Raw genomic sequence first — 22,240 nt, forward strand, 5'->3', positions numbered from 1 at the left:
TGTAGCTGGGATCTACCATGCCATGTAGATCATCATCATGGCATTGCTGCCACAAGGCGTGGTGCAGATGAATGCTGCTGCCCCCACACCATCCACATCTCCGCCCCCTGGCGTGCCATTGTCTCACAGTGAGGCAGACGTATCCACTCCGGCACCTGATGTGTCAGTGGCACACAGTGCCTCAGCCGGTACTGCAACATCCACAGGTGGGGCAGAGCACACATCCGGGGACAAGGACGTGGATGGGTTTGTGATCAGGAGGCACTAGCATTCATTTACGCCACCTGGCTTGTTTTTGCTTGGTGCCGCACATGGCTTCATGACCGTCCACTGACCCCCGATACACTCCGATGCACTCACCTTGGACAGCGACATGGACTGCCATATCCTGTTTGATGACCAATGACACGGCGATCAGACTGCGGACTGTACCCTCCCTCTTCCGCAGTACTTGTCATCCCCGGATGGACTCTGGCTGGCACTCCACAGGCCCATATTGTGTAGTGTGCTCGGCATTGCCCTGTCCCGCTCCAGAACTGCACTGGATGTGCAATACATATCCAGTGTCACACTGCTGTGTCATGTCTTTCATCATTCACGTATGAATGTGTGGATGAATGTAGAGACAGTGATTTCCCTTGCGTCAATGATGCTCATCCTGTGGGATGCCAGTCAGAGGTTGCCACATTGCATATTGTGTACCGGGTCCCGTGAATACTACAACAGGGACACACGCATCAGTCACTTCCATGTCCAGACATGGACTGAACCACGCCCAGAGCCCACGAGTCATTTTTGCAAGCCCTGCGCTGGTCCAGCGTACGGCAGGCCAGACCACTCTGCTTACATTCCTAGGGGGGCCCTCATTGCTACCTGTCGCAGGCATACACACTGGTGGTGTGCAGGTCACTGGTCTAGTTGTCCGCATGTCACAGCCACTCCCTCATGACAGGTTTGTGTGCACACCACACCCATCCGGCACAGGCGTCACAGGCCATGTGACTCCGCCAACATAAGGGACCGATGATGTCACATTCCCCTCTGCCGGTGTTGACTGGATGACGGACGCTCCACAGTTCTCAATCATAAAGGCCACATGAGATGTTGCGCACAGCGTTAGTGGCACCCGAGGCCTTGCGGCCTGCATGGGCTACCACCACGTGGCGCTGACTGGCGTTACACAGGGTTATTGGCACCCGAGGCCTTGCGGCCGGCATGGGCCTACCACCACGTGGCGCTGAGTGGCGTTGCACAGGGTTAGTGGCACCCGGAGCATTGCGGCCGGCACAGGCACCCCACCACGGGACGGTGACTTTGGGTGCACTGAGTCAGTGGCACCTTAAGCTGCTTAGCAGGTGTGCAGCCTGCGATGATGCCCCGTCCTGGCGGTCCGGACAGCTTAGGTTTTTTGTGCCCTGCTGGACCTCAGTGTAGGCCAGAGCCAGCGGGCAGCGCGGGCCTATCGCCACGTGGCATCGCTTCCGGTTTCCCAGAGTTAGTGGCACCCATTGGGTTGAGCGGGTGTGCAGCCTGTGATGATGCCGGGTGCACTGGTATGTCCTTTGCCATGGAGTAATCAAGACCCAGCACCAAACATGAGACGTGGTGGCCTGTGGAGCGGGCCTGCATGGTGTTGGGGGTGCCATGTCCGTGGGCCCGGGTTTGTGGCTTGCAGCGGCACGTGGTGGGACCTCCTGTCTATGCATCGGTGGCAGCAGGTGAGCAGTGTGGCCTGGGTGCGCAGGGGCGGCACTCTATCTCTCCCTCCCCCTCTCTTCTTCTCTCTCTCCCCCTCTCTTCTTCTCTCTCTCTCTTCCTCTTCTTCTCTCTCTCGCTCTCTCCCTCTCTTCTTCCCTCTCTCCCCCTCTCCCTCTCTCAATCTCCTCCTTTCTTCCTCTCTCTCCTTCACTCTCTCGCTACCTTTGTTGTGCGCAGGACACACCTTCTCATCATGATTTTTGTCTTGCAGGCTGTGACCTATGGATTGTCCAGCGGGTAGCCGCCATGTGTCTTCATTTCATTTCAGTGTTCATGTTAATAAAGTTTCAATTGTTTCTTCGAAAGTGAATGTGTGATGCTCATTTTTGTGATGACACGTGCATGTCACCAGTTGTGTTTGTGCGACATCATGCGGATTATTTTGGACCCGTTTAGGTGTAGCTGATGTGGCATGTCTTTTGTCCGGGGAGTGCTGGGGAGGGGGGTCCTGGGGGTGGTGGCGGCAGGTGGTGTTGACCTTTTGGGCCTCCGGGCTGCATGTTCAGTTGCCCGGGTGCATCTGTTGCCCTTCCGATGTGGCTGTGGACTGTGCTCCCTTTTGTGGTGCAGGCTGTGGTCCGACTTTGTACCAGGTCAGAGCAGGTGTTATTTTCCTGCAGCTAACGCGCCTTATCTCCTGTTTTGTGTTCTTATTGCAGTTCTGTCTGGTCGTGGTGAATGTTGTGGAGTGGTGTTGTTGCAGCTTTTGGCACGGTAACGCCTACTCTGCATCTCATTAGCGATAGTTGCAAGGGGCATCGGTGGCGATGTTTTTTGCAGTTGCTATCGCTGGTAAACTGGTGATGTGGGCTGTTTGCACCGGCTTGTGAACAGGGAGGTAAATTTATCACGACTTTGGCTGCGCTAAAGTGCCGTTAAATCGGACATAGATCCTTGTGAATATCCCCCTAAGTGATTAACCTCAAATCACATGCTTTTTGATCTTGTGCCGAGGCCCAGATTTAAACCCCCTCCCCCATGTTCCAAATTCGACAGCTTAGCCATTAGACTACTTTTAACCCCTGCTATGTCACAAGGGAGCACTGCTCACTAGTCTGCTGGGACCTTCTCTTGAAATGTGCCTATCAGACTCAGGTCTCACTAACTCATCTTTCCCGTTTGTTCATCTCAACAGACAACCTCGGCAACTTTAACAAAAAGAACACCAACAACCTTGGCCTGGAATACGACTACTCTTCTGTGATGCATTATGGGATGTAAGTCTCCGATGCTCAGCTAAGAAGAGATTTTCTGTTTAAAACTCTGATGAAAGGCTTTTATATATAGGCAGTAACCAGTCGCGGCTGGCATGATTTGCGGGTGGGGGGGATGAGTAGGGGGGAAGGGTGGAGCGGCTGTTGGAGGGTTCGGTGAGGGGCATCACGTGGGTGTTCGCGCAGGGGGCAGTTAAAAAAACTTACCTTAATGGGTCCCGCGCCACCACCGCTCCTGACCAGGTTCCGCGTTCAGCATAGTAAGAGGAAGCATGCATCCTCCCTCCCCGCCCCTAAGCCAATCACGACGCTGCAATGTAATCTTATGTTACTGCGACTTATAGAGGGTTACAGCTGCCCCAGCAAAGGGATGTCCCGGCGCTAATACCAAGAAAGACTGACATAATCAGATGGAATAGACACGGACTGTGGTGCCGGGAAGAGGTGGCTCTTGATGGCCTTCCTGAATTCTAGATAGTTGCTAAGGCCACAAATATGCCCAGGAAGTGCGTTCCAGAGGATGGCCGGTCTGCTACAAAAAAGCGGCCACCAGCACGAACCCTTCGTATCCGGGGAACCACCACCAAGTGCTGATCCTGTGAGCGAAGATGTCGTGAGTGGACATATGACAAAAGGAGGTTGGCCAAAATAGAGGGAGTGGTCAGCTTCAAAGCTCTGAAGGAGATACATAAGGCTTTGAATTTAAGTTGCAGCGATGATGGTTACTTTGATTATGCTGAGATGGCTGCTGTCCTGAGGTCATGTCTAAACGTGGCGCTGGAGTACTGTTGGGATGGCTTTGATAATGTCCTCCGCCACCCCCACAATCCTCCGTCCATCAAACCCAAAATCACACCCAGTGATTCTGATCACATTTTGATGAGATCTTTTTAATTAGCACTGAGATAGCTGGAAATCGGAAGTAGAGGGTGGTTTTTATTTCACCTTTAATTGGGGAACTGCCATAGATGATGAGGGCAAGAATGTGAAGTTGAGTCATGGCTGTGTCAGTGAACATGATTGGTTAAGATGGACGCTCTGTATGTGAAGTGGGGTACGGAATGATGGCTGTGTTGGTGAATATGGGCACCACAGTGTGGAACTGCCGTAGATGATGAAGTTAGAAGGTGAAGTTGAGTCATGGCTGTGTCAGTGAACATGTTCAAACAGAGTGGAATGTCCATGGATGAGGAAGAGCAGTGCCATCATAACTGTGTTGGTGAACAAGATTTGTTAGGATTAGCACTCTGTATGTGAAGCAGGGTACAGAATGATGGCTGTGTTGGTGAACATGATTGGTTATGATCAATGCTCTCTATGTGAAGCGGGGTACGGAATTATGGCTGTGTTGGTGAACATGATTGGTTAGGATTAACGCTCTGTATATGAAGCGGGGTACAGAATGATGGCTGTGTTGGTGAACATCATTGATTAGAATCGATGCTCTGAATGTGAAGCGGGGTAAGGAATAAGGCTGTGTTGGTGAACATGATTGGTTAGGATCAATGCTCTGTATATGAAGCAGGGTACAGAATGATGGCTGTGTTGGTGAACATGATTGGTTAAGATGGACGCTCTGTATGTGAAGCGGGGTACGGAATTATGGCTGTGTTGGTGAACATGATTGGTTAAGATGGACGCTCTGTATGTGAAGCGGGGTACAGAATGATGGCTGTGTTGGTGAACATCATTGGTAAGAATCGATGCTCTGAATGTGAAGCGGGGTACGGAATAAGGCTGTGTTGGTGATCATGATTGGTTAGGATCAATGCTCTGTATATGAAGCAGGGTACAGAATGATGGCTGTGTTGGTGAACATGATTGGTTAAGATGGACGCTCTATATGTCAAGCTGGGTACAGGATGATGGCTGTGTCGGTGAACATCATTGGTTAGGATCGATGCTCTGTATGTGAAGCGGGGTACGGAATGATGGCTGGGTTGATGTACATGGGCACCACAGTGTGGAACTGCCGTAGAAGATGAAGGTAAGAAAGTGAAGTTGAGTCATGGCTGTGTCAGTGGACATGATTGGTTAGGATCGATGCTCTGTATGTGAAGCGTGGTAGGGAATGATGGCTGGGCTGGTGTTTAGTGGGCACCACAGTGTGGAAATGCTATAGATGATGAAGGTAAGAAAGTGAAGTTGAGTCATGGCTGTTTTAGTGAACATGTTCCCACAGAGTTGGATGTCCATGGATGAGGAAGAGTAGTACCATCATGGCTGTGTTGGTGAACAGCATTGGATAGGATTAACGCTCTGTATGTGAAGGGGGTACAGAATGATGGCTGTGTTGGTGAACATGATTGGTTAGGATTGACGCTCTGTAGGTGAAGCGGGGTACGGAGTGATGGCTGTGTTGGTGAGCGGCATTGGTTAGGATTAACGCTCTGTATGTGAAGCGGGGGACAGAATGATGGCTGGGTTGGTGAACATGATTGGTTAGGATCAATGCTATGTAGGTGAAGCGGGTTACGGAATTTTGGCAGTGTCGGTGAACATCATTGGTTAGGATCGATGCTCTGTATGTGAAGCAGGGTACAGAATGATGGCTGGGTTGGTGAATAAGGGCGTCACAGTGTGGAACTGCCGTAGATGATGAGGGTAAGAAAGTGAAGTTGTGTCATTACTTTGTCAGTGAACTTGTTCCCATAGAGTCGAATGTCCACATGGGAGGATGGGCAGGTGAACGTTTTCTGAACTGGTGAACAACTCGATTTAGAGTGAAAGATCCACTGTTGATGAATCGCATGAGGATGGTACCTCAGTACTAAAGCCAGCCTCTGTCACAAGAGGAAATGTCATGAGGATAGCCTAGAGACATTTTTCAAATCAGTGCTTTTTAGGATCTGAGATGCTGAGTGTGAGTGAGGGCAGTAAGGTGAGTGTGTGTTGCCTACATGGATTTGAGGCTCATGAAAAGGAGAACTGAGAAATTTTAGACTGAGCTGGGCAGGATCTGCTGGAGGCTAGTTCTAGAAAAACATTGAGATTGAGTTTAGATATTCATCGTTTTAAGCCAACACCAAATATTTGACCCTCACCTGTTCCCGCAGTGGACTCACCTGGACTTGCTGTAGGTTTCTTGGGGTGAATAATGAATTATAATGGTGCGTACACGGTGGGCTTTACCTGTGAGGTCTTTCTTTCCCCAGGTACTCTTTCACTACCACATCTGGACAGCCGACCATCGTCCCCAAGCCAAATCCTAACACACCCATCGGACAGAGAAATGGGCTTAGCAACTTGGATGTTTCCAAAATCAACACCCTGTACCAGTGTGGTAAGGAGTGTATGCCTGCAGATAGATACTGAAATGTCATAGCAGTCACAGTATCTTTTCATCGTAGGCAGTAATATTATCTTTTGTAATGATTCCAGCTCAACTTCCACCAATAGCCTCCATCATGGGACAATTGTATTTTTCTAGTTTATTTGTAGAGTGCACCTTATGAACTTAATTATTGTGTTTAGGTGCCAGTGTCCCTAACTAACTAGTATAAAATGCCATATACATGTTAGTGCTGCAAAAAGAGAACACAAGTGGAATGTTGTAAGGCTTTCCTAAATGTAAGCAGAGTATTTCTATTCTTAATATCCAGGTGCAGGCAGTACATTCAAAATCTTTGGGCCGATGAGCGAGAATCTGCAGTTTTCCTTTCCCTAAATGTTAGTTCTTCCATCACTGAGAAGAGATAAGCCACAGGACCCTGGTTACAGGAGGGACATGTCTGATGATTTTCTCTCACAAACAGGCTGATGCTGTTGCCTTGATGCACTTGAGAACAACAAATGCTTTGTTGAAGATCATGACCTTTGGATAGGGCTCTTGGATAGAGACCACTGAAGTCCAGCCTGCTGATTTGTGACGATATTGCCATAGTTTTAAAACAAATCATGGCACCACGTCTTGTACATGTTGCATCTTAGCAGTTTTATTTTTGGAAGCCAACTCAGAAAGGAATTGGCATAATCTGGGTTTGAATCAGTCAGTGAACCAGATAGGAGTTTGTGATATTTGTTTTGGATGTAGGGCAATGTCTGTTTCAGTTGTTTTATGCTGAATACATTTAAACGCACTACAGAGCTGATGTGAGCCTCAAAGTTCAACTAGGCATACCAGATGACCCTCAGCTTTTTAGCTTTCTTAGTCAAGGTGGATGGGGTCTCAAATAACTCCGGGGGCTAAGCAAGGTTATTCAGAAGTATGTGACTTGAGGCTATGCACAGCATCTCAGATTTTCTCCATTTAACTCAAGCCCACTTTTATTCATCCCCATGACCTACAGGTCCAGCACGGGCATCTGATCTGAATGTCATCAGCAAATAAGCATTATTCAGGTCTCTGGCCCTAAAGAATAGAAAATAGTACCTTGAAAAATAAGAGAGAGAGGAGGAAAGGGTGAACCCTGGGGTACTCAACATTCAACCGTCCCCTCTGAGGACTTGAAGAACTCTAGTTTGACCCTTTGTGTCTGTCGTCTTAGAAAATCATCAGAACCATTCTAGAGCTGTATCCGACACAGTAGCCATCGTTCACCACTGGCCAAGCAAATAGATCTAACAATATCAGCCAAGGTCAAGAGGTTTCACTATCATCAGCTATGGCAGGCATCTAGATCTTAGGTCTTATTGCCCTGCTGAGAACTAAAGCCTGCTACCGATAGTCTCACTTTGTTCTTCCTGCTGTTACGATGAAATTTCAGCATTTATCTCCTTATGAGATCTCAGCATTTATCCTCTGATAGGATCTCGGCACTTGTTCCCAGTGGGTTTCCAGCATTTTTTCCAAAGTGGACCACAGCATTCATAATAAGACTTAATGCCAACATGTATCTCCCGATAGGATCCCAGTGTTTGTCACCTAAGAGGATCCCAACATTTATAATTTATTGGTCTGGAATTATTGCCCACTGGAATCTCAAATTGCATTGCCTCAGTGAGTTCATGCATGTATTCCCTGAATGGATCCCAGCATGTGTCCCCTCATCGATACTATCATTTATTCTGTTATTTGATTCCAACATTTATCCCATAACTGGATCCCAGCATTTATCCCCTGACTGGATTCCCACATTTATACCCTGAATGGATCCCAGCATGTGTCCCCTCATTCGATACGAGGAATTATCCCCTGATTACATTCAAATATTTATCCCATAACTGGATTCTAGCATTAATCCCCTTATTACATTCCAGCATTTATCCCTTAATTAGATTCCAGCATTTATCCCCTTATTATAATCTGGCATTTATCCCCTGATTGTATTCCAGCATTATCCCCTGATTGGATTCCAGCATTATCCCCTGATTGGATTCCAACATTATCCCCTGATTGGATTCCAGCATTAACCCCTGATTGGATTCCAGCATTTATCCCCTGAATGGATCCCAGCATGTATCCCCTGAATGGATCCCAGCATGTATCCCCTCAATAGATTTCAGCATTTATCTCCTGACTAGATCCCAGAATGTATCCTTGGTGCGATGTCAATATTCAGTTCACGATGGTATTCCCACATTTATTCCCTTATGAGATCCCAGCATTCATCTCATGGCATAGACTTAGGGGTCCTGGATATTGCTACTAATTGGAGCCAGCCTTGATATGTAAATAGGATTCCACTATTTATGTCTGGCTGCAATGTCAGCTTTGGGTCTACTGACAGGATCCTTTCTGATCTGCTGAGAAGATAGCAGACATACTTCCTAATAGGATCCCATTATGTATGCCTTAGTTTGACTGACACACAATAGAATCCTAGCATTTATATACTCATCGCATCCTGGCTACATCCACCGATGAGACACCATCATTGACCTTTTATAGGAAGCAAGCATTCATCTACTGATTGAGTCATAGCATTCACGCCCTCGTTACAAAATCAGCATTGTTCCAGCAGCATATTTACAAGGGGATAGCGCCACCAGATCGCCACTCTTAGCGAAGTTCTTGTGGTGATAATTCCTTCTCTATGTTTACAAAGCGTTGTTAAGCCACTTTTTGTAACTTGACGCCACCTTGAAAATAAGCCCCCTTTACATGCATCATGTAGTGTGAAAGGGGCGGGCAAAGGGTATTGCTGTGGAGATTCCACCACAACACCCATTGCTTTTGATGCTGCTCCTGATTTACAAGGAGGTGTAAATCAGAGGCCGTGCCAAAACTAACGCCATGCAAGAACAAGGAGAAATGCTTTTATTTCCCCTTGTTTTCGCTTTTTTATATGTGCTGCATTCTGCAGTACACATAGAAAGAGCAAAATGCCACTAATGATTATTTATCTGCAGAAAGGGACACCTTCCTGCACATAAACAATCCTTAAACAATGTCGATTTACTACTTCTGTAACAGTAACAAATCACCATTATGGATTGTTCATGTGCAGGAAATGACACCTTCCTGCACATAAACAATCCTTAAATAATGACGATTGACTACTTCTGTAACAGTAACAAATCACCATTATGGATTGTTCATGTGCAGGAAATGACACCTTCCTGCTCATAAACAATCCTTAAATAATGACGATTTACTACTTCTATAACAGTAATCATCATCAAATCAAAATAGCTTTATTCGATTTTATATCATAAAATCATAAAAGCGCAGTATAAAAACACATTAGTCACAAATACAATTCTCCAAATTCAAATATGCTCAACACACTGATGAGACTACAGTTAATATAAAAACAGGGATGTATAATATATTCCATATATGTACACAAAAGGTTGTAGGAACACCAGGTATTCACAGTTTTTTTTTTTTTCACATGGTGTTCCGAAACCTTATAATAGTTTAAAAAAAAGAGGAGATAGCCACGATAATAAAATCATTTTCTAACATCTGAAGTCTTAGGAAGGCTATCCTGCATTGTTTTAGCTTCCAACTTCTAAGTATGGGCAATAAAAATATATTCCTTGGTACAACATAATATTTACAAAATAAAGTGCAATGCATTGTAGTCAAGGTAGAAGTGTCGTCACAGGGGCATATAGGATGGTGTTTAGACCAGTCATTAATATCAGGAAAAGTAACCATCCTAAAAAAAGACCCACTGCGAAAACGGGCCAGAAGCATGCGAGAGGAGCTGCTTTGTACCACTATTAGGTAAGGTTGTAGGCCTATACGGGTGCACATCAAATGATTAGCCATAACCGATTTCTTCTTTCTCTCCAAGAGCCAGCGTTTGTTCTCTAGATATTTCAGGCAGTGTGTCTTGAGGGATTTCCTAGGCACGGATTCCAAGCTACTAGGATTATAAAAATATTCAGGGTGGCCTATGGCCTGTGTCATGTTCTTTATATAACTAATCCACGGTAATTTTGCCACCCCGTTCAGCTTGAGGCAATCCATTATCACATCCCTATTAAAGCCCGTCTCAGCCGATACCCATATCTTATGCCATAAAAGAAGAGGGGTAATCTTTATAGTGTCGGAAATGTATGCTAGACCGAGTTCCCTATGACAAGAATAAGTGGCTGTCGAGGTAGGGACCGCCAGTAGATAACGCAGGAAAGAGTTTTCACAGCGTTGTATGTGGTCCACACTTTCAATGCCCCATATGCCTGCCCCATATGTGCCTGTTGAAATGCATTTAGATTTATAGATGACCAGCAGCTCTGGGACAGGTCTCCCGCCTAGTTTTTTTGCAAAATTACTGACAGCTCCTATAGCTCTCATCATAGCCCGCTTTCTGTTGTTCGTGGCTGCTACCCAGAGCCCCTCCTATCCACAGTTAGGCCTAGATATGAAAATGTATCTGTACTTGAAAGTTTTTTACCATCGATGAAAACATCGCATGTCTTTCTCAATTTTATCCCACAGCTCATGGTAAATGTCTTGGTGATGTTAACTTTTAGACCCCGCTTGGACATGTAAGTTACAAAATTTGAGGCCGATTTTTGCAAGCCCAGCTGTGTCCGCGACGTGATAACCGCATCATCTGCGTATAATAGGATGGGAACGGGAGTGCCCTTGATTTGGATGGTCATGCTGGAATTTGCTCAAATGCTGTCCCAGATTGTTTATATAGAGGGAGAAGAGTAGGGGGGCAAGAATGCACCCCTGTCTTACCCCTCTTTTATGGGGAACCTAGTTGAGCATTCTCCCTGATTCCCAAACCGCACCCTTGCACCTGCCCCCCTATATAGTTCCTTTATGAACGACAGCAAGGAAGTGTCCATCTCTAGATCTTTGAGAGTGTCGCACAGCATGGCATGTTTAACGCAGTCAAATGCGGAACTTAAGTCCACGAAAGTGAGAAAAAGTTTACCCTTCTTCGCTTTGATATATTTATCAATTATCAGGGACAAATTAAGTCCCTGTTCAATGGTCCCTAGACCTGGTCGAAAACCATATTGACACCTGTCTCTTGGACCCAAGTCTCCAACTTATTTAAAATGACCCTGCCTGCTATCTTCATAAAGGCATCCACTAGGGATATCGGGCGGTAGCACTTCGGCTCATTTCTGTTCCGTTTCTTAAATATGGGTATCACAATGGCATCTGCCCACGTGGGGATTAGCGCATGGCGGGTACAGCTAATTAATACATTTGTTAAAAGTGGAGCCCACAAACGTATATTAGATTTGTAGGCATCCACCGGGATGCCATACGGTCCTGGTGCTTTCCTCGAAGCGCTATCAGTTATAGCCTTAATAACTTCCTCAAGAGTAATATTGATCTTTAAAGGGAATGGCCAACGATCAGTATTTTCATCCACTCTTGGTGGGGCTGTATCTATCAAGTTATCAGCCAAGAGCTCATCCCTATAAAGTCCTGAGAAGAAATCTACCCACATATCACCACTGATGGCCATGTCTATAATGTCTGTCTCTCTGTTATTAAAGAAAGGGGCATTAACCGCTCTCCAGAAGCCAATATTATCTTTATTTGTACAGGCCTCATGTAAAGCTGCCCATGCTTCCTTTTTTAATGTTGCCCTACGCTTTTTTCGCGCCAGCTGATATAAAGATCTTGCCTGCCTTATTTCATCCCTGCACCTCGGTGTATTATGTAAGGCCTTTCTTAAATGGGTATGAGCCTTCGTACATTGTTTGTCAAACCAGCCCTGGGGAGTTTGCTGACCATGTCGTTTTTTTCTTGTTAGCAGCTTCCTGGCCTCATTTGAGATGTTGAGGAAAGCATTTTTATCCTCCCTGTCCTGTGACAGGCATGTCGCTATGTCCTCTCTGCTGTTATTAATCAGGCCTTGCAGAAATGCCCTGGGATCCAATTTTGTCCAGTTTAGCGTATATCCATTCGTACTGGAAAGATATATATCACTATTATATTGTGGGTTCCTGTCAAATTTTTTTACATGCCCATTTAGTGCAAGGTCTAGGCAAATAGGATAATGGTCACTCATGAGGAGATCAAGAGTCTTGCAGGAAAGTGCATTACGGGAGTACCTGTTGGATATTATCTCAAAATCGATAATCTAACTACATCCCCTTCCATTGTATGTTGGTTGAAACGAGGTAGGAGACAAACATAATTTGTTCGCATATCCAAGATCAAATTGGAAAGCAATATCATTCAGCAGGTCTCCCAAAGAAGTATGAGAAAAGTGTGAGGGTGTATCTTTGTTATCATTACCCAGCCCACAAATACCCTGTTCACTAAACTGGCACAACGATCAATTAAAATCACCCAGCCAAATGGTGTACATGTCTCCCTTCAAATTTTCTTCAAGGTTTTTTAGGGATGTAGCTAGGTTCGATAGGACATTCATCTGTTGCACTTTAGGAATATTATTATATAAATTTATTAAAACTACGTCCCTTTGCCCACATAACTTCAACGACAAGATCTGAAAATACACGCTAGCTTCTCTAACTTTCATATGGGAGGCGCCGACCGAGTTGGATACATAAGTACGTAATCCTCCTTTGTTGCGCCCTTGATTGCTAGTGCACGCTGGTATATTAAGAGTTTGATAACCAATAATATGCATCTCCTCTATCACCCATGTTTCCTGTAGGGAGACAATGGCATAATCATTAATATAGGTTAGCCACTGGGGATCTTTCACTTTAGATGCTAGGCCAGCGATATTCCAGGTTAGTATTTTGCAACTTTTTCCAGGTTTCTGGCTACACACTTCTCTTCCCGTTATCCTTTGGGTAGATGAAATAGTGAGGTCGATTTGGCCATTTATGCTTAGGCTTTTTGCAGGAGCTATGCCTCTGTCCTCCACATTAGTTATATTTTTATTCGGAGAATGGTCCACTATATTCATACAATTAGTTTTAGATCCCTTGTTAGATGCACGCCTCCCCCTTTTCACAGTCATGGCCATTTTCCCTTGAATCTCTTCCCTCTCTGGCATAACAAGGGGTCAATCTAGTTCTTCCATTTCTGTTAGAGGTTCGAAACGATTATAGAGTGTGATACCCGCACCTCCCAGGTGTCCCTTGTAGGGGTCCCCTTTGCGTCTTCTAGTATCGATGCCCATATCTGAGTATTTTCCAGTTAAGCTATGTTGGCCTGGGAATGGTGGGTAAAAGGCTCCCAGAGGGTACGCCTTGATTGCACTATTAGTGGAGAAGACGTTTTCTAGCCTATTTAATATTGCGTACACTAGTCTCGGGTCACTAAACGTCAAGACAACACAATCACCCTGTAGCTCTTTTCTTTCTTTGCCCACCCTCGCAACCCGTCTTACCATTTTAAAATGCTTGAATAGCACATCCGTAAGGCCAGTATGCCTTCCTAGCCAATGGAGGGATTTATTGCGGAGTTCTAGCCAAGTTTCTGGTTCCAATGACCTTAATACTGGAACGTTGGCCAGAATTACCACATACGGTGTGGCTTCGGGTGGCAATTCGAGGCGATTATGTGCTTGAGATTCCTGGGGTGGCATCGGAACCCTGTCGTTGTCCCCTAGTCTGTTTTTATATCTTTTCTCCTCTCCCTTCGAGTTAATTAATTCAGAGGATGCATTTTGGGCACCCGTGTCGACATGGTTTCCAGAAGTGAGGGAACCAGGAATACTACCCCTAGGCACTATATTAGGGTTGACCATGTTAGTCGTACTTGACAGCCCAGTTGGGGTAATATTTTCCTGGGTATCTATTAATTTCCCCTGGATATTGATAGGGTACTTGCCCATTAAAATCCCCTCCAGGTTTGCCACTCTCTCGGTTAATTTCCCCAGTGCGTTCTCTATGTACTTATGCAATTCGTCTATGCTTTTTTCTATTTTTTCTAGTGCCAAAAATTGGCTCGTTAGCTGAGCGTGCGTGGTAGGATTCCTTGAGCCTGTTATTACCAATGAGTGGTGTTTGAGATGGTGCTTTAATCTGAGGTGCCCTTTTCTTGCCTTGTGAGGTCTTTTTACACCTCCCTGCACCTTGCCCTTTTAGTTTTTGTGTGATTGTGGTCTCTGGGCTACCAGGATTTTTGCAACGTTTCAGAGGTGGTTGAATGACCTCTGCCGGCTCACTCAGGTCACTCTGAGTTGAGATATTCTGTATGGGGACGTTTTGATGGCCCAGGACAAAGTCATTTTCACATTGTACTAGGGGGTGTCAGGGTTGGTACCTCCCTCCTCCCTTACTACACCCCTCATTCCCTTAGATAATGTTTCCTCCACTGTACTAATCTGGTCCTCAATAGCCCCCATGGCCCCTGTAAGGTAAGACAATAAAGAAGTTTGGCCCACTATCTTGGCCTCGTCATTTGCAGTAGTTACTGTATGCTTCATCTTCCTTTTTGGCATACTTAAAAGTTTAACGATGGCAGAGCAGCAGTACAGATATAAAAAGTGAAACACACGATTTCAACAGGCTTACTTCTGCGAGTGAGGGTCCTAATCCATTGTCCAATTACCACATCGTCCACTTTATCACTCGTACTGAGCGGGTTAGAGAGCAGGCCCAGCCCGGCCCCTTTTGGACCCTGACGGGCACGGACGGGCCCGCCCTTGGCCCGCACGCGTCCCGCTCTGCGGGAGGAGCTCGTAGCTTTTATGGGCCTCTGTCGCCCTCCGATGGCGCCCGGTGCGAACTCTGCACACTGCCCCCTAGGAAAGATAGTCCGGTCACGAAGCCGTTCCACTCACGGCGGTGACCTCGTCGCAGGCAGTGAGGCAGTGAAGCGTAGCTGAGTGGCAGGCAAATGGTGAGTGTCTGCCGTTCCCCTCACGGCGTTTGGAAGAGAATGAGTAGCGCGTCCCACGCTGCGGGAGGCGCTCAAAGTTTTTATGGGCCTCTGTCGCCCTCCGATGGCGCCCGGTGCGAACTCCGCGCACTGCCCCCTGGGAAATATAGTCCGGTCACGAAGCCGTTCCCCTCACGGCGTTTGGAAGAGAATGAGTAGCGCGTCCCGCGCTGCGGGAGGCGCTCAAAGCTTTTATGGGCCTCTGTCGCCCTCCGATGGCGCCCGGTGCAAACTCCACGCACTGCCCCCTGGGAAAGATAGTCCGGTCACGAAGCCGTTCCCCTCACGGCGGTGACCTCGTCGCAGGCAGTGAGGCAGTGAAGTGTAGCAGAGTGGCAGGCAAAAGGTGAGTGTCTGCCGTTCCCCTCACGGTGTTTGGAAGAGAATGAGTAGCGCGTCTCGCGCTGCGGGAGGCGCTTGTAGCTTTTATGGGCCTCTGTCGCCCTCCGATGGCGCCCGGTGCGAACTCCGCGCACTGCCCCCTGGGAAAGATAGTCCGGTCACGAAGCCGTTCCCCTCACGGCGGTGACCTCGTCGCAGGCAGTGAGGCAGTGAAGTGTAGCAGAGTGGCAGGCAAAAGGTGAGTGTCTGCTGTTCCCCTCACGGCGTTTGGAAGAGAATGAGTAGCGCGTCACAGTAACAAATCACCATTATGGATTGTTCATGTGCAGGAAATGACACCTTCCTGCACATAAACAATCATTACCTGCAATGCAGGCACCCTCGCACTATGATGAAAGGGTGCCAGCGTTGGGGCTTAGTAGCTAATTTTAGTGCCACCGGTAGGGAAACACAGGGGTGCCCGTGTTGTTGTCAATTCAGCGCAATCCTGCGTTCTGGAAATGTCGAAGTGAGGCGATGCCAAATTCTGCGCTGTTCTGTGCTCCAACATTTCATTCTACATGTCCCCCCTAGTATCCACTCTCTCATGCGATCATCACATTAATCCGATGGTGGGATCCCATTCTTGGTAGGATTCCATCGTTTATCCTGTGACTGGGTCCCAGTATTCATTACCTGATGAGTTTCAAGCACAATCTACCACTTTATGGACTCATGTTCCTCTTATATTGGAGTTTCAGATGGTTTTAATGTTAGAGTCCTACTATGCCCCTGTTTGTTCCCTTTATGGAGCTTTACCTTTGGGTTCCTAGGTTTGAAAATGTCCCCGCCGTTGGATTCCATGTCTCCTTCACATTGGGAGTTTAATGGCCTTATAGCTATATGAGTAGCTCGGGAGCTACTTGTAGCTCACCAGTACCTTCAAAGTAGCTCTCTGAGGTGAAGTCAAAGCCAGTATCAATTTCAGAGAGTAGGTGCCTATTAAAGAAGGCAGCACTGATCATCTCAAGACGCTAAGAGTGACAGCCAGCCAAGCTTATCACAGTAACTCATACTAACACTCAAACACACACTGTGCCGGCTTATAGGACCTGCTACATGACAGTCTGTATCCAATCTCAATATAATTAAGCCACAAGGAGATTGACCATGTTGTAGTCCCTCCTTTATCAGTCATAACATATGTGTGAACAGTGCACCATCAAAAAAGTATGGCAGCTGTAGCCTGAGCTGTAATCAGTGCTGACCCACCAAAGTGCGGGAATGCAGGAGTCAGAGTGAAAATGTGTCAGTTAGATGCATGATCAGCTCAAGACCTGAGGAAAACACGGTATGATCCAGACAAGAGAAAATTAAGAGATTCATCAACATTTATGTGTGTGCCCATAATAAACACTATTGCTTCCTGATCTATGCCTGGTGCCAAGAACCGCCAAATATATATGCTAGCAGCCCCATCATAAGAGTGTTATATTTGGCATAATTGTGTCCATTCCTGGCATAATAGTGCCAGTGGCATAATAATGGTCATCATTGACTATTTTAGTATTTTTAGTCTAGTTGTGGTATGCTGGCAGCCATCATAGATTACTCTAAGCATGACTATGACTGGCCAATATGTACCTATTCCTGGCATATTAATGGTCATGACTCATATGTGGTCTTATCCCTGATCCTTCTGGTTTCCAGCCTTGGCACAACTGTGGCCCTAGTATAATGGGGGGCATTACTGGCATAATCCAGGCATCCATGGTGCTATGGTGAGCATCCATTATGATAAAATGGGATAACCCACAATTGTCCATGGACCTGACTAGAGTAGTTCCTCTATGAGAAAAGGTAAGGGCACTAATCTCAGTGGGATCCTAAAACGGGCTTCACGGGGATCTAAATGATCAGATCATAGTGCCCTCGTGAGGTAGAACAGATATAAAGGAGGGGAATCCAAAAGGCAAATTCAATAACCTATCAATTACACATTCTGGTATCCTTAGTAAAACTGGTCGTGGTTCATAGTGGCACCAGTTTTACAGATAGGCTTGTCCCTTATGGATTTACAAATATTCATTTCATGATTTTCTGATCATGCACAGAGAATATTCATCTGTGAAAAGGATGGCTGGGATGATATCAGGTACAGGCCCACTGGGAAGAGTGTCGACGTTTCGACCGTGGTACAATGAGGGTAATTTATATCCCCTGCAGGCGGGTCTTCCTCAGGGGCTGTATCCTGACTGTACCTCACCCTAGGTTTCCTCCCCTCCCCCAGTCCTGAGGAAGACCTGCCTGCAGAGGATATAAATTAGGCCTGTACCGGATATCATCCCAGCCTTGCCTTTTCACAGATGAATGTTCTCTGTGTGTCATCAGAAAATCATTAAATGAATATTTCTAAATCCATAAGGGACAGGCCTCTTTCTCTATTTGGAGCATTGCATATGATGATCTGTTATAAAAGTAAATAAATAATAAACAGTCACTATTGGAGCAATATTTTGTGCCTTTGTGTCTTTTGAGGATATACTTGTTTGCATTGTAAAGAAAATGGTGGTACATTAATGATACAATGCTAATTCTATATGTACCGGATGCCCTTTGACTAATGAATGTTTTTCATAACTGAATTGTAGCTTTAAAGAAGTCTAGGACCATTGTTTCCTATACCAATGGTGAGCATCCATGGCAAATGACTGTAATACCTTGGAATTCAAAGTAGTCTGTCCATAGGAGGCATTTGTACATGGGACTACATGATGATAATGACAAGCTGATGTTTTGAGACTGTGCATTTCTCAAAAACTGACAACTGATATTTTAAAGGCAGTTTTAGTTTTCGAAAATGGGATTTCTTCTGGAAAATTGAGGTTGTTTGCCCACAGTGGAAAGTAGTATTAGATAGAAAAATGTGCATTTTCAGAAACTGGTGAATGATAATTCAAGCTGAGCTGGGGAGACGTACTGCTGTGGTTATGTCCTTTGTGCCACTGGGCATGTCAAGATTTGAATGTTACTTCATAAGTCAAGGGGAGGCATTTAATATTGAAATACGTTTTCCCAGCATTTCTGCTGGTAACCGCACTTGTTATACTTGGGTGGTAACTGCTGAAAATCTTGCTTTGGGTGGTCATAGTGTAGTCACTGTTTTACAGGTATAAAATTTGCTAGTAGCTCAGGAAGACTTTCCTTGAGCAGAAGTAGCTCTCGCTACAGAAAAGGTTGGTGACCCCTGCTATAGACCATGTATGTTTCTATGACCTGAACACACAAGTCACTGCAGACCAGTAAAGGGAAAGAGGAGTGACAGAAAGATTCTGTTCTTGGTCCAAAATGTATTGCTTTTGCCGCGTTTCATTTTTATCGATGTCTCCAAAGAAATCTATCCTACCTTTACTGCCATTTTACCTGCACCAGGGCAGTTTGTGTTGAAGTTCAGTGTTCCCAGTGTAGTTTTTGGTACCTACTTATGTTCTAGATTGTGCTTCCATATCATTGCTAAGACCTGCACCAGCCACAGAGATCAATACTAGTGAACCTAACTGAGAAACTCTGAGTAGGAGCCGTTGGGGGAGGAATCTCTACCTGTCGGGGTCATTGTGCAGCTTCAAGACAGTCATATTTAAAGAATTGTTATTTTCATATTTGGTTTCAGGCGTTTGCAGCACTCTTTTATCTGGCCCGAGCGGCACCCTGACGTCTTCCAATAACCCTTCCTCGTACCCAAACAACGTCAACTGTGTCTACCTGATCCGAGTGCCTTCCGATAAGGTGAGCCTTCCCAGAGAAGCTGAGGGAGCTAGTTGGGCTTTCCTCTTCCAGAGCTGCTGAGGGGTGGGACTTAGAGGAGCGCGCGGGGTTAGGAGCTGCCTGATTGGTGGCAGCGGGAGCTGCTGGGATAGGTCACTCTGGTTAGAGTGGCCCATCACGAGGAGGCGAAGGATCTGTCCTTGGAATGATCTCTCCAATGACGTCAGCACCATAGCTGCAGAGCTTCGGAGAAGAACCAATCGTAAGGTATTATTGAAACCTACAGTAGTGCTGCCCCCGCAGAGTAGAGGGAATAAAGCTGAAAGAGTGGGTCTACAAGGGGCAAATAAGGCAGACTTTATTCAGGTTCACAGTGGGCTTCAAAGAAATGCCACGCGAAGGTAATAAACAAAGGTGAGAGGGAATGCCAGTGGAGTTCTCCAAAGAACATGGGCACACAAGGATTAACCTATTAATGAACAGTGTAGCTGGACGGAGTACCGGGGTGCACAGCGATAGGTGTTGCCCCCGAATGTACGGTACAAGAATAATGAGTTTTGAATACAGTGTTACAAATAAATCTTAGCCAAAGTATCAGTTACCAAAATATGGTCAACAGTCAATATATGTATACGTAACTATAGACTTCCAATACTTAATTCACATTTATCTTGAGAATATGTAGATGTATGACTTCAAGGAAAGGTGATGCGGAGAGTAGTACATCTTTACTTAGCTATACACACTCAGGATGTTGCGTTAGTTGATATTCTGGCTACAATGCTTTTGTGTGATATTTCTCTGGTCGATATTCTAACGTTCAACCCTTGCACAATGCATGAGTGTCTGTTCCCAGTGTGGAAATCCTTTGTGAGATTTCATCTGAGGAGCTGCAGCCTTCTCATTCCATGGTCTGCTGTTGGGCATCACTCACATTCAAAGGTAGGACACTGGTTATTGGTAATCCAGAGGCAGTGCCCTAGGGAGGTGTAAGACCTTCCTTAGGAGCCCAATGAGGAGCTATCTGTGCCATGTGCCTTGAAGCTTACACCAGCTTAGCTCTCTCGTTGCTCCTTTAACTTGACTGACAGTCCTAGCTTAGCACAGGCAACAAGAACCCCGTGTGTAACTTTTTCACAAGAGGCACCCGAGCTTCAGAACATGTTTGGCTCCAAGTAGAGGCACCATGAGAGACGACAGGAGGTGCAGGGACAACATAAGGGTGCCATGTCTCTTTGAACACACAAATGAAGTTTAGGGATGGTGGCGAAGGAGGCTGGAAACAGAACAAGTCATTGAGTTAAAGAGTTGAGGTAAAGTGATGCAGGTATAGTCTGAGAGTCAATGCAAAATCACCGACTGAGTGTAGTCTGCGGATAACTTTAAAATACTGAAAATTCAGTCCTTTTTAAACAAACAATGGATAGAAAGTTATAGACACCCTGGAGATCATATGTCTAATTTACTGCTCTTTCTTTTTAGATTCTTCTGCAGTTTGATGCCTTTGATCTCCAATCATCCTCAAACTGCGCCTCCGACTACCTCACAATTTACGATGGCAACAGTAAGGCAGCCCCAGTCTTACTCAGCAAAGCGTGTGGGACCGGACAGCTCCAGCCATTCATCTCTTCTGGAAATACGATGCTGCTGGAGTTTGTGACGGACGACTCCATCACCGCCAGTGGGTTCAAGGCCTCCTACAGCAATGGTATGGTCCTTGGTGTCAGGCCACTCTCAGACAGGGAAGGGAGGTAGCATAGGCATCCTACATCAATGGTGCAGTTCTTGAGCCAGCCCACTCACAGACAGGGGAGGAAGAAAGCTAAGGCCTTCTACAGCAGTGGGGAAGGGAGGACGCAAAGACCTCTTGTTGGGACCCGTGAGCTGTACTCCCAGGATATCTGTGAGTGTTGGCATAAGGCCCACTGCAGGAAGTGCTTGTTTCTCAGAGTCGGGAGAGGTCTCACCATGGAATACAAGATGTCATGGGCCCAGTACACTGACAAAATCCTGTTGAGTCTAGGAAAAGAAGCTGGGGATGGTACACATGGTTCAGCAGTATTTTGTTTCTGATTTCTCTGTCTGTGGAATCTTGGCCACCGATGAGCAGTGTTGGCAAAGATCACACTGTGCACAAAATATATGGGAACACATATGATAAGTGACGTGGGAGAGTACTGGCAAGCATCTCTGAAAGTGGAGGTCTTCTATTGGCAGAACCTGTCCCTTGAAATGAGCTCTATTATTTACCACCCTGACAGTAAATTTGCACTTTATGACTGGCACCCCATGCCATGTCTCCAGTTTCTTGCCAGGTGCCACTATTTTTGGGGACATGTGAGTTGAGGCACAAACAGCCTGCAGGGGGCATCAGGCAGACCCCTACTCCTGGCTCTGGTTTGGCACACAGTTGTTGAAGGGCTGAAGCTGAGATGCTGTTCTGTGTTTTGTGCATGTGGACTTTGTACACTTGTCACCAGTACGCAGAGTACTAAGAAGATTCTTTCTTCTGTTTGACAGTGAAATGTGGCGGCATATTCACCAGCTCTGATGGCACCGTCTCATCCCCCAACTTCCCCAACGCTTACAGTTCCAACATGGACTGCGGCTACTACATCATGGCTCCAGCTGGAAACAAGGTAAGTACCGGAGCTACCCAATGTCATTCTAGTACTGAGAAAAAAGAACACAAGCCTGGAATCATGTAGAACCTTCTAGAATGTGTGGCCAGAGAGGGCGGTACGACATCATGACTTTCTAGAACAGAGCATCAGAGCCATGTTTAAACAAGCATTAGTAAATGTATTAGGTTTCGCCTATGTGATTAATAATAATCTTTTTTTTGTTGTGAGCTTTAGTTTGCTGAGTAGCTGTAAAATATAAGTTACAGAAAGTCTGATAAAGGGTTATCACTTGTTTTTGTACAAAAAGCAATATATTGTGCTGTTACAAGTATTATTATAAAGTGGGGAGACTAGGTAAATGGACAAACGTAAAGAAAACATGCACCTGA

At 46.0% G+C, this 22,240-nt stretch overlaps 1 protein-coding gene across 2 annotated transcripts in view; it reads left to right on the forward strand.

The window, feature by feature from the left end:
- LOC146830133 (embryonic protein UVS.2-like) overlaps positions 1 to 22,240 on the forward strand; it is an 81,508-nt gene that overhangs the window by 35,265 nt on the left and 24,003 nt on the right. For both annotated transcript variants that reach the window (XM_085604015.1, XM_085604017.1), the window contains 5 exons: positions 2,894 to 2,975; positions 6,128 to 6,255; positions 19,133 to 19,248; positions 20,710 to 20,935; positions 21,748 to 21,866. In XM_085604015.1, the coding sequence (XP_085460141.1) occupies positions 2,894 to 2,975; positions 6,128 to 6,255; positions 19,133 to 19,248; positions 20,710 to 20,935; positions 21,748 to 21,866 (671 nt within the window). The remainder of the gene's footprint in view (positions 1 to 2,893; positions 2,976 to 6,127; positions 6,256 to 19,132; positions 19,249 to 20,709; positions 20,936 to 21,747; positions 21,867 to 22,240) is intronic.

Source organism: Triturus cristatus, chromosome 5_1 (genome assembly GCF_964204655.1).
Source record: "Triturus cristatus chromosome 5_1, aTriCri1.1, whole genome shotgun sequence".
Classification (NCBI taxonomy): Eukaryota; Metazoa; Chordata; class Amphibia; order Caudata; family Salamandridae; genus Triturus; species Triturus cristatus.